Source organism: Balaenoptera physalus (assembly GCF_965194825.1).
Source record: "Balaenoptera physalus genome assembly, chromosome: 13".
In the NCBI taxonomy this organism is placed as follows: Eukaryota; Metazoa; Chordata; class Mammalia; order Artiodactyla; family Balaenopteridae; genus Balaenoptera; species Balaenoptera physalus.
Window position 1 is genome coordinate 90,655,225 of NC_138892.1, and position 15,298 is coordinate 90,670,522.

The 15,298-nt window shown below is 39.5% G+C and overlaps 1 protein-coding gene across 11 annotated transcripts in view; it reads left to right on the forward strand.

Moving 5' to 3' along the window:
- Positions 1–15,298, forward strand: part of ABCC9 (ATP binding cassette subfamily C member 9) — a 143,393-nt gene that overhangs the window by 110,511 nt on the left and 17,584 nt on the right. For all 11 annotated transcript variants that reach the window (XM_082419592.1, XM_082419590.1, XM_082419587.1 and 8 more), the window contains 2 exons: positions 6,871–6,973; positions 14,889–14,990. In XM_082419592.1, the coding sequence (XP_082275718.1) occupies positions 6,871–6,973; positions 14,889–14,990 (205 nt within the window). The remainder of the gene's footprint in view (positions 1–6,870; positions 6,974–14,888; positions 14,991–15,298) is intronic.

Sequence of the window (15,298 nt, forward strand, 5' to 3'; positions counted from 1 at the left end):
TAGAGTTACTTGTAGTAGTCTCTTATGATGCTTTGTATTTCTGCAGTGTCCATTATAACTTCTCCTTTTTCTTTTGTAATTTTTTTGATTTGAGTCCTCTCACTCTTTTTCTTGATGAGTCTGGCTAAATAAAGGTTTATCAATTTTGTTTATCTTCTCAAAGAACCAGCTTTTTGTTTTATTGATCTTTGCTATTGTTTCCTTCATTTGTTTTTCATTTATTTCTGGTCTGATCTTTATGATTTCTTTCCTTCTGCTAACTTTGGGTTTTGTTTGTTCTTCTTTCTTTAATTCCTTTAGGTTTAAGGTTAGATTGTTTATTTGAGATTTTTCTTGTTTCTTAAGGTAGGATTGTATTGCTATAAACTTCCTGCTTAGAACTGCTTTTGCTGCATCCCATAGGTTTCAGATCATCGTGTTTTCATTGTCATTTGTCTCTAGGTATTTTTTGATTTCCTCTTTGATTTCTTCAATGATCTCTTGGTCATTGAGTAGCGCATTGTTTAGCCTCCATGTGTTTGTGTTTTTTACTTTTGGTCATTGAGTAGCGCATTGTTTAGCCTCCATGTGTTTGTGTTTTTTACTTTTTTTCCCCTGTAATTTATTTCTAATCTCATAGCGCTGTGGTTGGAAAAGATGCTTGATATGTTTTCAATTTTCTTAAATTTACCGAGGCTTAATTTGTGACCCAAGATGTGATCTACCCTGGAGAATGTTCCATGTGCACTTGAGAAGGAAGTGTAATCTGCTGTTTTCCAATGGAATGTCCTCTAAATATCAGTTAAATCTATCTGGTCTGTTGTGTCATTTAAAGCTTGTGTTTCCTGATTAATTTTCTGTCTGGATGATCTATCCATTGGTGTAAATGAGGTGTTAAATTAAAGTCCCCCACTATTATTGTGTTACTCTAGATTTCCTCTTTTATAGCAGTTAGCCTTTGCCTTATGTATGGAGGTGCTCCTCTGTTAGGTGCATATATATTTACAATTGTTATATCTTCTTCTTGGATTGATCCCTTGATCATCATGTAGTGTCCTTTCTTGTCTCTTGTAACATTCTTTATTTTAAAGTCAATTTTATCTGATATGATTAATGCTATTCCAGCTTTCTTTTGATTTCCATTTGCATGGAATATGTTTTTCCATCCCCTCACTTTCAGTCTGTATGTGTCCCTAGATCTGAAGTGGGTCTCTTGTAGACAGCATATAGATGGGTCTTGTTTTTGTATGCATTCAGCGAGCCTGTGTGTTTTGGTTGGAACATTTAATCCATTCACATTTAAGGTAATTATCAATATGTATGTTCCTAGTACCATTTTCTTAATTGTTTTGGGTTTGTTTTTGTAGGTCCTTTTCTTCTCTTGTGTTTCCCACTTAGAGACATTCCTTTAGCATTTGTTGTAGAGCTGGTTTGGTGGTGCTGAATTCTGTTAGCTTTTGCTTGTCTGTAAAGCTTTTGATTTCTCTGTTGAATCTGAATGAGATCCTTGCCAGATAGAGTAATCTTGGTTGTAGGTACTTCCCTTTCATCACTTTAAAAATCTTGTGCCACTACCTTCTGGCTTGTAGAATTTCTTCAGAAAAATCAGCTGTTAACCTTATGGGAGTTCCCTTGTATGTTATTTGTCATTTTTCCTTTGTTGCTTTTAATAATTTTTCTTTGTCTTTAATTTTTGTCAGTTTGATTACTGTGTGTCTCGTCGTGTTTCTCCTTGGGTTTATCCTGCCTGGGACTCTCTGTGCTTCCTGAGCTTGAGTGGCTATTTCCTTTCCCATGTTAGAGTAGTTTTCAACTATAATCTCTTCAAATATTTTCTCGGGTCCTTTCTCTCTCTCTTCTCCTTCTGGGACCTCTATAATGCAAATGTTGGTGCATTTAATATTGTCCCAGAGGTCTCCTAGGCTGTCTTCATTTCTTTTCATTCTTTGTTCCACAGCAGTGAATTCCACCAGTCTGTCTTTCAGGTCACTTATCCGTTCTTCTGCCTCAGTTATTCTGCTATTGATTCCTTCTAGTGTATTTTTCATTTCAGTTATTGTATTGTTCATCTCTGTTTGTTTGTTCTTTAATTCTTCTAGGTGTTTGTTAAACATTTCTTGCATCGTCTCGATCTTTGCCTCCATTCTTTTCCGAGGTCCTGGATCACCTTCACTATCATTATTCTGAATTCTTTTTCTGGAATGTTGCCTATCTCCACTTCATTTAGTTGTTTCTCTGGGTTTTTATCTTGTTCCTTCATCTGGTACATAGTCCTCTGCCTTTTCATTTTGTCTATCTTTCTGTGAATGTGATTTTCATTCCACAGGCTGCAGGATTGTAGTTCTTCTTGCTTCTATTGTCTGCCCTCTGGTGGATGAGGCTATCTGAGAGGCTTGTGCAAGCTTCCTGATGGAAGGGACTGGTGGTGGGTAGAGCTGGGTGTTGCTCTGGTGGGCAGAGCTCAGTAAAACTTTAATCTGCTTGTCTGCTGATGGGTGGGGCTGAGTTCCCTCCCTGTTCGTTGTTTGGCCTGAGGCAACCCAGCAATGGAAGCTACAGGCTCTTTGGTGGGGCTAATGGCGGACTCTGGGAGGGCTCATGCCAAAGAGTACTTCCCAGAACTTATGCTGCCAGTGTCCTTGTCCCCATGGTGAGCCACAGCTACCCCCCGCCTCTGCAGGAGACCCTCCAACACTAACTGGTAGGTCTGGTTCAGTCTTCTATGGGATCACTGCTCCTTCCCCCTGGGTCCTGATGCGCACCCTACTTTGTGTGTGCCCTCCAAGATTGGAGTCGCTGTTTCCCCCAGTCCTGTCAAAGTCCTGCAATCAAATCCTGCTAGCCTTCAAAGTCTGATTCTCTGGGAATTCTTCCTCCCGTTGCTGGACCCCCAGGTTGGGAGGCCTGACGTGGGGCTCAGAACCTTCACTCCAGTGGGTGGACTTCTGTGGTATACGTGTTCTCCAGTTTCTGAGTCACCCACCCAGCGGTTATGGCACTTGATTTTATTGTGATTGCACCCCTCCTACTGTCTCATTGCAGCTTCTCCTTTGTCTTTGGATATGAGGTATCTCTTTCGGTGAGTTCCAGTGTCTTCCTTTAGATGATTGTTCAGCAGTTAGTTGTGATCTGTATTGATTTCAATTAGAGATTTTTCTAACCTAAGAAATATTTGTATTACACATATGTATATATATACATATAACTGAGGCAAAAAGTAGAATATAAAGATACAGCCACCATCTACAACATGCATCACAGAATTTCTACATAAATCTACCTAGGTTTTATTGTGAAGCATTTATACTTTCCACAGTGGTGTGTTTTCCCATCAGAGTGTGCAGTGCCTCTTATTGGAGATAGTAAAACCATTTATTGACTTTGAATGTAGATATTAAGATAAGATTTATGTTCTAATAGTAGCCAGCAATGCCCAGTGGTACTCATAAGTACACCATATTAAAAATTACATTTTTCACCAAACAAGTCCTTTCAAGTTAATTTATTTGAGTTTTGAACACGTGCTAGGTGCTACTCTTGCTGCGGATATAGAAAGACTCCAAAGACATGGCCTTTTGTTTCTAACCGAGATAAATACCACAGAGAAAATGGATGGGATAACATGGCAGGTGGGGGACAATCAGTGACCGGATTCAGGCAAGCTGGTTGGTGGAAGAGTTGATGGGTTCAACAGAAAACGGCCTCTATTTTCTTCATGAAGAACAAGGTCAGGTCATTTTCCGAGAGTGCTGAGGACTGGAATCACGTAAAGCATCTTGAAGGAAATGATGATTTAGCATGAAAGAGAAACTTGATCAAAAGTCAAGGTTTAGTTTTTTCACTTACCTTCTTCACCAGACACATGAGCAGAATTTGGCTTGACTATTTCTAATTTTACATCAGGAAAATTCTAGAGAGCTATAAGAAAGACAAACTATTACATGACACCTAAGACGTGAATGATGATTGGAAGACACGAAAGACAACCCAACTTTTATGTAGCAGTACATGCATCAGACTCATCCAGATTTAGATCTTCCAGGGTTCATTTTTAAAGTAAATATAACGTACCGCCAATATCAGCACTTTTAAACCAAAGGAAGTTTTACAATGTGGGGAAGATTTTGCTACCATGAAAAAAATTATAGAATCTTTACATTTGGTAACTTGTGGTTAAGAATCAAATACATTCTTTTCCATTATTTCTTCCTTACTTTCAGGCTAGTAAGAGTCCCCAGAGTCCTCAGTGCTTTGGAAAGTTCGTATTTACTGATTAGGCTGCTTTCCTCCCCTGCGTTCAGGGTTCGTGCTGTACTCACAGGCAGCCGTGAACTCCCTCAAGTAGTTTACCACCAAAGGATCACAGTTAAATTAGACTGAGATTTCAGTGACCTTTCCTGATTTTTTTTTTTGGTCTGACAGAATAAAGGTCTAAGAATGTTCAAAAGATGAGCTGGATGTGGATGAAAAGATACAGACTGAGTGTGTCAAAGTTTCCATTAGGAAAACAGAAGGGTTCTTGCCAAATAGAAACACACAGAAAGAATGTTCGCTGCATTTCCACCCCTCCCCTTTCACTGCTGCTTCAGATTGTTGCCAACTCCATTTACAAACTCTTTAAGAGTATATCTGCAGCAATATCCCCAAACTAAAGGAAGAGTGAGAAGAGCCCCAGACAAAGCACTTTGTCACAGTGAAGTGTTTGATGTTCATCTCAAATGGAGTCCACAGGCTCTGGTCCAAACGCCCCCCCACCCTCCACCCCCAATCTCTCCATCACCACAGCCCTCTAGGGAGAAGGCCCTGTCTCCTGCAGCCCCTGAACATGTTGAGTTTTCTCATTTCTGTTCCTTTGCTCGTGTTGTTCCTGGTACCTCCAGTGCTTTGTCCCCACTTGTTCACCTGAAAAATTCAGCCCATTTCTTAAAACCTCACTCAGACCATCTTCCTAGTCCTTTGTGAAACTTACTTAATCCATCTTTCCCCACCCTCCACCCCATTCCCCTGCCATTCTGATCCTCTGATCAGTCCAAATCATCGCCTTCCTTTATGTTCACGTAGCATTTTGCGCATAGGGCCGTTATGATTGGCTTCTGTGTTGTGCCTTCCTTACTTGTTCATACCATGCTTCCCTCCTTCACTAAACAATGGGCTCCTCTAGGGCAGAGGTCGTGTCTTATTCGGACATATATATTCTAATGTCTCTCTCACTTAGTGCTCGTGCTTGATGAATGTTTCTGAATGAGTGGGTGAAAATCCACCTAACAATGCAAATACAGAATTGGATATATCTGTTTACAGTTGAAATCCACTATCTCAGTAAATCCTATAACCCTATGAGTCATCCTACCTTAATTATTCACTCTGTCCATCTCTAAAAGGGTCATCACCAGGGTAGTCCTGTTTCTCTGTCTGCTTAGTCCCGCCTCAATGCGTTGCTATTCAGCGCAGGTCCTCCTGTGCATGGCATTTGGGTCAAGGCTACATAACTCAAAGTGAGGTAATTATTTGGCTCTGATTGCTGTATCCTTTGATTAGTGTAGCTCAGATGTTGCTGTCTGACTCAATTATCTGATTTTTCTGGTTTGGCATATTGGAATGATCAGATTGATTGGATAAACATCAAGTATCTGCTTTATATTGGCCTGTATGGACGGCTTCACGGGCCAAGTGAACACCCCACCCTGGACTTCTTCATTTTTGACATAGTGATTGTTTATTATAAACTTTTGCAAATTGATTCGAAGATCTGGGGGGACTTGGAGCAGTCTCTTATCAAATAGGAATTACCACCGGGCTGTCAGATGAAATTTGGCTGCTCCTTGCAAACATAATACATAGACAGGAGGTCTGTGTAAGATAAGCCATGACCACAGAAAATTGAACAAACCTTTGGCATTTCCTCCAGCCTTCAAACTAGTTATTTTGGTTATCTGATCCAGCTTTCCATTGTTTCTGTTACTGAGGGAAAATAATTGAAAAATAAAAAGAGGCTATTTTTGCGACGTAGAAAAGATTTATCACCATGTAACATGAGTTTCTTGGAGAAGTAGCTCACATGTTCGAATGGATGAAGTTTTTATTAGAAGTTTCCTTTATAACACAGGTTACACAGAATTTGGTCTGATTACGTTAATCCCCTAGAATGAACTTAATTTGGCCAAGAATCAGTATCTAAACTGTATGTGTCATAGACCCTTGTAAGCACCACACACCAAGAGTTTCTTTCACGTAATGACCATTCTTACAAATAGTTTGGAACTTTGAGAGTATGTGATATCTTGCTTAACAAGGACATCTGTCATTTCCAAGGACCCCCATCCTCCACTTCTTGCCGCTTCATTTTCCTTCTTTGAGTCCCAGAAACACTGAGCAAAAAGAAAAATTTTAAAGTATATATTTGCCTGTTACAAATGCATATTTTCCTGTCTTCCCTGAGTCCCTTCTAGTACCTTCCACCCAACTCCCACCATGCCATGTTGAAAAGTAAAATACATGCAATAAAAAGTAGGTGGAGTATATTGCATATCTGTACAACTTCTTCTGGTTTTTGTAGGGCACTTGCGACATAGACCATGCCTTGTTTTCATGGCTACCATCATTATGTGGAAATTTATGAAACAATCTTTAATAGGACTTTGTCATTGGAAAGATTCCTTTCCATAGCAGGGGTTGAGAAAGGAAGGAAACACTGCACCACACTGTCTCTCAGTAAGGGTGCAGGAGAGCAGTAGCAGCTGGCCTTTATTTGCAAGTAGGAGTCCATTTACGAGTCATTCCATCCCATCAGTTTGTCACCGTGTTGAGTAAATAGTGTAGTAGGAAGTGTGACTGTTTTTTATTATTTCTCCTGTTGTGTAGCTAACATCATAATATTTTTGTTTTCTGCAGGCATGAAACCAGATTTAAGCAACGAATGCTGGAACTGACAGACACGAACAACATTGCCTACTTATTTCTCTCAGCTGCCAACAGATGGCTAGAGGTCAGAACGGTACGTTCATTTCATGATTTTGAAATGGAAACCACACAGAAAAGAGGCCTGATGCAAAGAGGAAGACAGTTGTAAAAATTAGGCTTCCACTGAGATTCAGCACTCGCTTTGCGTTTTCTGAACTTTAAAATAGCTCAGGTTTGTTTATGTTACGGATGAAATTTGTCATAATGTTTTTAGCTAATGGCAAGACAAACAGCCCCAAATGCAAAAATTCATTTTGTGTTCATTAGTCGCTAGATTATATAAGTTAATGGAATAGCAAATATTTGTATAACTTCAGCTTTTTTTTTTCAAAAGAGCACATTTGACAAGTGAACAGATGTACTCATTTACTCCACTGAGCTGGACCGACCTGGAAGAGATGGCGACTTTCTCTCTTTTAAGCCCGTGGAAGATCATGTTAGCCCGAAATGTAAAAAATTGCGATTAATCATCTGTTGCCTTCTTCTGCCCTATATAAAGTAGAAGAATGGGCACAAGCTTTGGCATCGTATAGACTTGGTCTAGCAAGTTAATGAATTTATCCAAGTCCCAGTTTGTCATTTGTAAAATAGGAGTAAGAATGTTACCTCATGGGAGTGTTAGGATTAAAAATAATAATATAAATCCCCTAGCTCACTGATTGGCAAGTGCACTCAACAAATGTCTTTTGAATGGGTGGATGGATGGATAAATAAATGAATTGAAACAGTACCTGCCCTGGTAAGTGGTTAATAAGCCAACAGTTGGGGTATGAATGAAGTAGGACACAGGTGAGACCCAAGTTCCAGAGGGAAGGGGATGTTGTTTGCAGACTGGTCTGCATAATCTGCAGTATGAATAGGACACTTCGGCAGTAATGATGAGTTGACCATCATCTTTTTTACAAAAATAATTATCCATCAGTTTGTGAAAAGGAAAAGGAGGTTTACCCATGCTATTGTAACAACCTCACTTCCACTGATTAATCACCCCTACCATATGCACGCTTTCTTTCAAAACTCAATGGACCAGAGAGGGCAGATGGTAATGGGAATTTGATAAAGTTGAAATGAAGGAGCCCATATTAAAATCTGAGTTGTTGACGGATGGATACAGATTGGTAGGGAATCTTGGATCCCCCTGTGAGCTGTAGTTGCCATGATTTCTCACTAGTTTACAGAGATTCTCTACCACTGTATTAGTTATTGTGTAAAAATTATCCAGCAACATAACACAATTATATCTCACAAATTTTAGGTAGGAAATTTCTTATAGGTTGCTGTGGGGATTGGGAGGGGGCAGGGCAGATTCTCCTGAATTATCTATAACTAGCATAAAGGCAGGTGAAGTGTTTAGGACTTAGACCCAAAATATTATTCCTAGATCTTACCCAGACCCTAATTCCTTGCTTTAAGCTTCTGTTTGTTTGTTTAAATCTGTTTTCTCCAAGGAAAAGAAATCATATCTGATAACAGAACTAATGATGAAATAGCTTCATCAAAGAATGTCCTAAAATCACAGGGAGAAAATATCAGTAGTTACCTTTGTATTTGATTTTCCTGAAGTTGAAGATCAAGTATGTCTTTTAGGGGCAAGTGTGTTTGCTTTGGACTTGAGGTGAGTGTCTGACCTGACTCCTGCTTCTACTCTTTAGCACTTCCTACTGTCAGGTTAATGGACAAATGTTTAACAAGAATCTTCAAGCAAACCATATGTTCTGCTCTCATAGCCAGAAGACAAGATATTAGAGCCTTCAGACTGCCAAGAAAGGGAAGGTCAGGAAAAATTCAGAGAGGAACAGCAGCCAGATTCAGAATGCGTTAGTTTAGCTTGACTCACACCCAGCTACTTAAACGCCCCCCCCCCCATTAAAGGCAGCTGGACTTACTTGAATATAAAAGAATTCTAGTTCCACCTGCAGAAGTCTAAAAAAAATACTGATATGTGAAAAAGGAAGGGCGGAATCTGCCATTCATTCTGTTACCTTATAACACATTTGTTTTTGTGTCTTTCCTTTGTTTTCTGTGTATTATACTCTTTCCACGATTTGCTATCTAGCCTTACCAGATCTCTCCCTTAGAAACCAACACAAAAAAATTAAAGAATCCTTTGCTTCTATTTCTGATTAGTAAATATGAAATTTAGTAAGAAACTTGTTGATTTACTGCAACATTCCAGGCATATCTGCTGATAGAAGTCAAGGTCCAAAGTCCTTTGTGGATGATTTGTCTCTTTCATCTATTGTATTTATGTATCAGTAAGTTTATGTGGGTATACACACAACACACACACACACACACACATACACACATGCTTCTAGACAATCCCAGAGATCCAACTTAAAACCAGTCAGATTTATTCTTTTTCTGTTCTTTGGGTATACCGAAAGTTTTTATTAGAATCAGAATATTTAGAATATTAGAATATTTACTTGAATATAAATGCTATAATCCAAGAACATATTCCATAGTAGGGGTGTTGAATGAATAAAGTAAAATAAAATGAATAAAAAATTTTAAAAATGAGTAAACTCCAATAAGGAAATAACCTTTCTCCCAATCATATACATGTAAATGACCTCATTACTACTATGCTTCTGTGGATGTGTCTGCATCACTGGAGATAAAATTTCCATTTGAATGAAATGGATCTTGTGTCAAAAATACGAGACATATGAACATTGAGAAACAGGACCTTGGAGACTGGGGTGTGAAATGTTCTCCGAACCCCACAGCTGGACATACTCTGACTTGTAAGTCATTTACAAAAAATAAGTAATGAAAACTTCTATTTGGCCCAGTGACTCTGTCTGCATGGACCTTATCTACAGTATCAACACAGCCCCCTCCATTCCCTATTCTCTGATATATTACTCAGCAAATTAACAAAAATATCTGCTGTAGCAAATATTCTTGGAGCTCCCATAGCAGAAGCACTGTTAAACCGTACCAGGAGGGGGGCAGCATTGGGCATAACTCAGAAGACGCCAGCAGATTTCCTGATGCAGATCTGGGGAGTTCACCAACTCTAATTCATGGACTCATGACCCAGGTGGAGAGAAAGAGGAGAAAACTTATCATAGTTTTCTGTGGCTGTTTTTCTCTTCCCTTTCTCTTCATTCTCAATTTTAGCTTTCCGGAGCAATGTCACTGAATTCTGTGGACAATCTCCAGGAGAAGGAAGGGAAACTAGAGTAAAAGCACCTTTTTTAAATTCAGGGAAATCCCTGAGCCCCATCCAATTTTTTTTATTACCTATTAAAAAAAAAAAAAAAATATATATATATATATATATATATATATTTACATATGGCTCTTGTTTCTTTTCCTGGTCATGTTAGGTAAGTGTTAAGACAATTACAAGTTATTCCCTTTCTCTGGCTGAACAGTGTTCCCTATGGAGGATGTAGCCCTGCCCACCATCTTCATTTCATACTTATTCTGAATTGGGAAAAAAATAAAGTTCACAACACACTCCAATTAAAAAGGACAAGAATCTAAAAGAATAAAATAGTTTGGCTGGTAGAAAGTAGCCAGACTGTGACCACCCAGGTTACTTTGGCAGCGCAGGGCAGTGTTTCTCCTCTGGGTGCCAAGTGAAGTGGGCCACAGTCACGTGCAGTGTGTCACGACAGCCTAACCTTTGAATGCTGCTTATGTTCTTTTGTTCAGCACAGCGTTTTCTCTTCATCCCTCTGAACTAAACAATTCCAGTTCTTTGGCATCGGTGTTTCCATTTGCGAAAATTGTGTAACTCTATCTAAAGGGTGTCTTTCCAAGGCTTTGTCTTGCTGTGTATGGTGAAAGGATAAAAGAAAACTCACATCAAGAAGCCAAAAAAAAGTCTTTAGAATCAACAGGCTAAAGTGAAAGTAGTCTTCAGGGTGAGCTTGCATGAGAGTCTGTTTTGTGAAACAGCACAGAGCTTTTTTGTATGTTCATAACTCCATTATAGACAGGTGTGCGTTGATCTTGTTATGTCAAGACCCAGACATTCAGTGGAACCATAGACGTGGCCTTCTGAGGGCTATGTGAAGGAGAAAGATAGTGTTGCTGATAACTATTTACAAGGGTGTCGTATGGAAAATTACAGTTTTTACTATAATCCCACATATAGACAGAGAAATTATTGAATCACTAGAAATCTGACAAGAGGCTTCTCTTTTGACATAGGAATCAAAGGCTTCCCTTCAGGAGGGGAGTGTTGAACTCACAAACTCAATGGAAATTATAATTTATCACTATACTTATAAAAATATCCTGCTGTTGGGCCCTCTCTGAGAATGGTCATTCACATATGTAGTAGCTTCTATTTCCTAAGTAGAATCTCTCATTCCATTGTAGCGTTTTGACTGAAGGTGTTTTTCACTGAATTGATTGGGTAGGATGTAGAAGGCCTTAGCAGAAGAATTTGTGCTTCTAGTGATCCCTAAGTTTTTACTCTCCTGTGTGTGAGTTATTCAGACCATCTGCTTCTCCTTTCTTAACTTATTGCCTTTAAGCCATTTTGTTGTTCACATGTTTGCAATGGAAAGGAAAGAAGGTGTGGAAAGGTAGAGTCACTTTATAATTCATTAAACTTGTTGTTTAATGGTAAAGGAAGTAGAAAACTGGGAGCTAACATAAGCTCTATCAATTTCACACGTCTATTACTCTTGTTGTATTTGAAAGGAAGTGATTGGAATTTAGTGGTTTTGCTATGAGATTTATTGATAAACGTTACGCGCAAAGGAGCTTCCTCTCTGATGCAGATTGAAGTAAAATTCTGATGGGCTAAAGAGTAAATGCGCTATGAACATGAGAACAAATAAGCAAATAAGATCATTTCAGATAGCTTGAAGTGTGAGGAGGAAAACAAAGCAGGACAATGGGATAGAGAACACTCCAGGGCTGGGGGTGGGATCAGGAAGGGAAGGTCTCTCCAAAGAGGTGTATTTAAGAATTGACTCCTAAATGATGAGCAGTAGCCTGGTGTCTGGGACCTCTGGGAAGCATTTCAGGCAGAGTCAGTGGCAGAAACAAAGTTGGTATGTTCCCAATGTTACTGACCCAGGTCCTTGGAATCTTTAATTAATAGAAATTGATAAGAAGCCAGAGGAGAAATTTAGGCAAGGTTTTACTGGGACTCGTCCTACAGCACAAGGGAGTGAAAATAAGTAACAGCTGTGCTTGCTCACTTCCCGAGGAAGTGACAAGCTGATTCCTTAAATGGGATGAGGGTGAGGGAGGATCGGTGGGCTGGGGAGGAGGTGTGGCTTACGTGGTCTGCCCACCCCTTTGGGGGATTCATTTGTTCAGGTGCAAGCACTGCAGTAAAGGGTCCTAGGTCCCAGGTCCCAGCTTATCTCACCAAGGACAGGAAGACCAACATAGTTGGAGCAGGGTGAAGGAGCAGGAAAGGAATCTCAAATAAGGTCAGAGGAGGCAGGGTCTAGAATCCAGACTTTATGTCATATAAGGCTTTGTAATTCATCAGAGTCTGAATTTATTATAAGTGCGATAGGAAGGCATTGGTAATTCTAAACAGGGAAGTTATATATACTTTTAAAAGAATATATGAATGAATGGATAGATGGATGAATGAATGAGGCTCTTCTTTCCAATGAGGTCAGCTGAGAGGAAGCGGAGAACAGAAATTAGTAAAAACATACCCTGCTTCAAACCCTTAAAGTGTATGTTGCCTACAGAAATTTCTCAGACGCCGACTGGCATATTTCTTTATATCAAGCTGGGAGCATCTTGCTGGAAATATCTCCTGGTGCTAACTTACTTTCTGAAACTTATCACACAAACGCTTTATGAGTCTTTTTAGAAAAGATAATATGGAAATAACAAATTTATAACATAACATTAAAAGTATTACCTTTCACAAGAGAGTGGGAAGGAAAAATTCATATTGCTGTAAATATTTTGGAAGTATTTTGGGAACACGTCGGCATTTATGAAATATAAAAGAGCAGCCCAGGCTGGTTAGATTCTGCATTCATGTAGTTGTTGCTTCAAATAAAGGGGGAAAAGGAAGAACTGTCTGATTGGGATGTGACAAGTTGTTAACAAATGGATACATCTGAGGAAGAAGCGATCAAAGGAGTATTTACTACCTCTATGGAATTTACTCCCTCAAGGGATTAACTCTCATGATTTCTTTCTTTATTTTTTGTAAAGATAATGGGAGTCATTACAGAATTAAATTTTAGTGCCTGTTTTAACCTTTGATGTTTTATGATGCACACAACTTTTAAGCTTGCTTCAAACCTTTGAAAATCATCCAGGGGGAGAAAAAGACATCCTGTTACATGGAGGGAGGTAAATCTAACTGATATTTAATCTTTTTTATTCCTTTCAAAATCCCTGTAAATTAAGTATCATTTCTATTTTCCGAAGAAGAAACTGAGTCTCAAAGGGGTTTAAATGACTCATCTAAGCTTACTAGCTGGTAATTGACAAAGGCATCATTTGAACCCAGATCTCTGATTCCAAGGCTGGGGTCATTGATCGCTCCCCAACAGTTTGATCTTTGGTGCTATTTAAAAAGAGGCAAGGACGCGCACATGCGAGCTGATTTGAGAAACTGCATTCTTTATATATATATATATAAGAAGTTTTATAGTTTTACTTTGTTTTATTTATTTATTTTTGGCTGCGTTGGGTCTTAATTGCTGTGCGCTGGCTCTCTTGCGTCGAGCAGGGCTACTCTTCGTTGCCGTGCGCGGGCTTCTCATTGCAGTGGCTTCTCCCGTTGCAGAGCACGGGCTCTAGGCACGCGGACTTCAGTAGCTGTGGCACGCGGGCTCAGTAGTTGTGGCTCACGGGCTCTAGGGCGCAGGCTCAGCAGCTGTGGCGCATGGGCTTAGTTGCTCAGCAGCATGTGAGATCTTCCCGGACCAGGGCTCAAACCCATGTCCCCTGCCTTGGCAGGTGGATTCTCAACCACTGCACCACCAGAGAAGCCCCGAGAAACCGCATTCTTGACTTCAGCATGTTAAACACCCTATTACTGTCATTAAGGTCTTATCACCTAGTTACTAGTTATTTTTTTGACGTAGCAGAGGTTATCTTTCTAGAGAAGGTCATCACCAGTGAGATGAGACTTGAGATAATTCTAGAAAGTGTTCATGCCTGAACTTCTCTCTGCTTCTGGCATGTGTGACACATCAGCATGACAAGTTTTAAAGATTTCTTTTTCAAAAGATAAGACATAACAGTGCCTAAGAATGCTGGGAAATGGGGAAGAAAGAGTGTGTTAGAAAATGGACAGATGTCCCTTATCTCTCCTTTGAGTTTAAGGCTGGCCTTAATGAGTTTTTTAAATTTCTCAGAAGAGTTTATCATTGAGTCATAGACAATTCAGATACTCTAAGACATGCCCATATTTCTAATTTAGGAAGAAAAATTACACTTATTCCTATTTCCATGAAATCTGTAGATTTAATATCCCAGACTCTGAGACCAGATAGTCGACAATAGTTCAGATACAAATCCCAATAAGCTAACTAGAGGCAAACTTCTGCAAAGGGCTTGACTTAGCATACAAGAGAGCTAATCCCAACCCTGGTATAAGCACACATAAATTTAAGGTAGAAAGTTAAGTTCAAAAATAATTGCTTGTCTGGCAACACAATGCAGTAGATAAGAAAAAGAAAGAAAGAAAGAAAGAAAACCCTGTGTCTGATCCTGGTCGTGCCAAAAATCGCAGCTTAATTTCTGACCAGGTGTTTAACGTCTCTGAAAGCATATCTGCATGAATATAATCAGAGCCTTGCATCATTTCCCTTCCAGTCCTAATGGTGTGAGCTGTTACTCTTCCCTACCTTCTGTAACATTCTTCTGAAACTTAACAGGATACACAAGGAGTAGCGTTTATTCTCTTAGTGATCACCTGGGTTGATTGAGATCTTTGGTTTAAGAACTTGGGGAAAATCTTTTAATATTTTTTTCTCACTCCTTTTTAGGATTATCTGGGAGCTTGCATTGTTCTCACTGCATCAATTGCATCCATTAGTGGGTCTTCCAATTCTGGATTGGTGGGCTTAGGTCTTCTGTATGCACTTACGGTACGTATGGATGAAAATCTCTCTCTTTTTGCGCAGTGCTGGAGGTACTTTCTGTATGTGGTTATTATCAACTCTTATTCGTGGATGTTAGAGAGGAGTTAGAAGTTCATAACAAGATGACAGCCTGCAAAGAGTAGTAGATTTGGGCCCAAACCCAGCATTTTAGGATGGCATGAATTCATTTCTGATATTGCGAACCAATGTTTAGAAAGTCCTCAAACGCTATGGTCAGAGTTCTCCCAAGGCTGTTTGGAATTCTTATCCTGAGTTGCTCACCACACATTTAGGGACACTAACTTGAATATGAC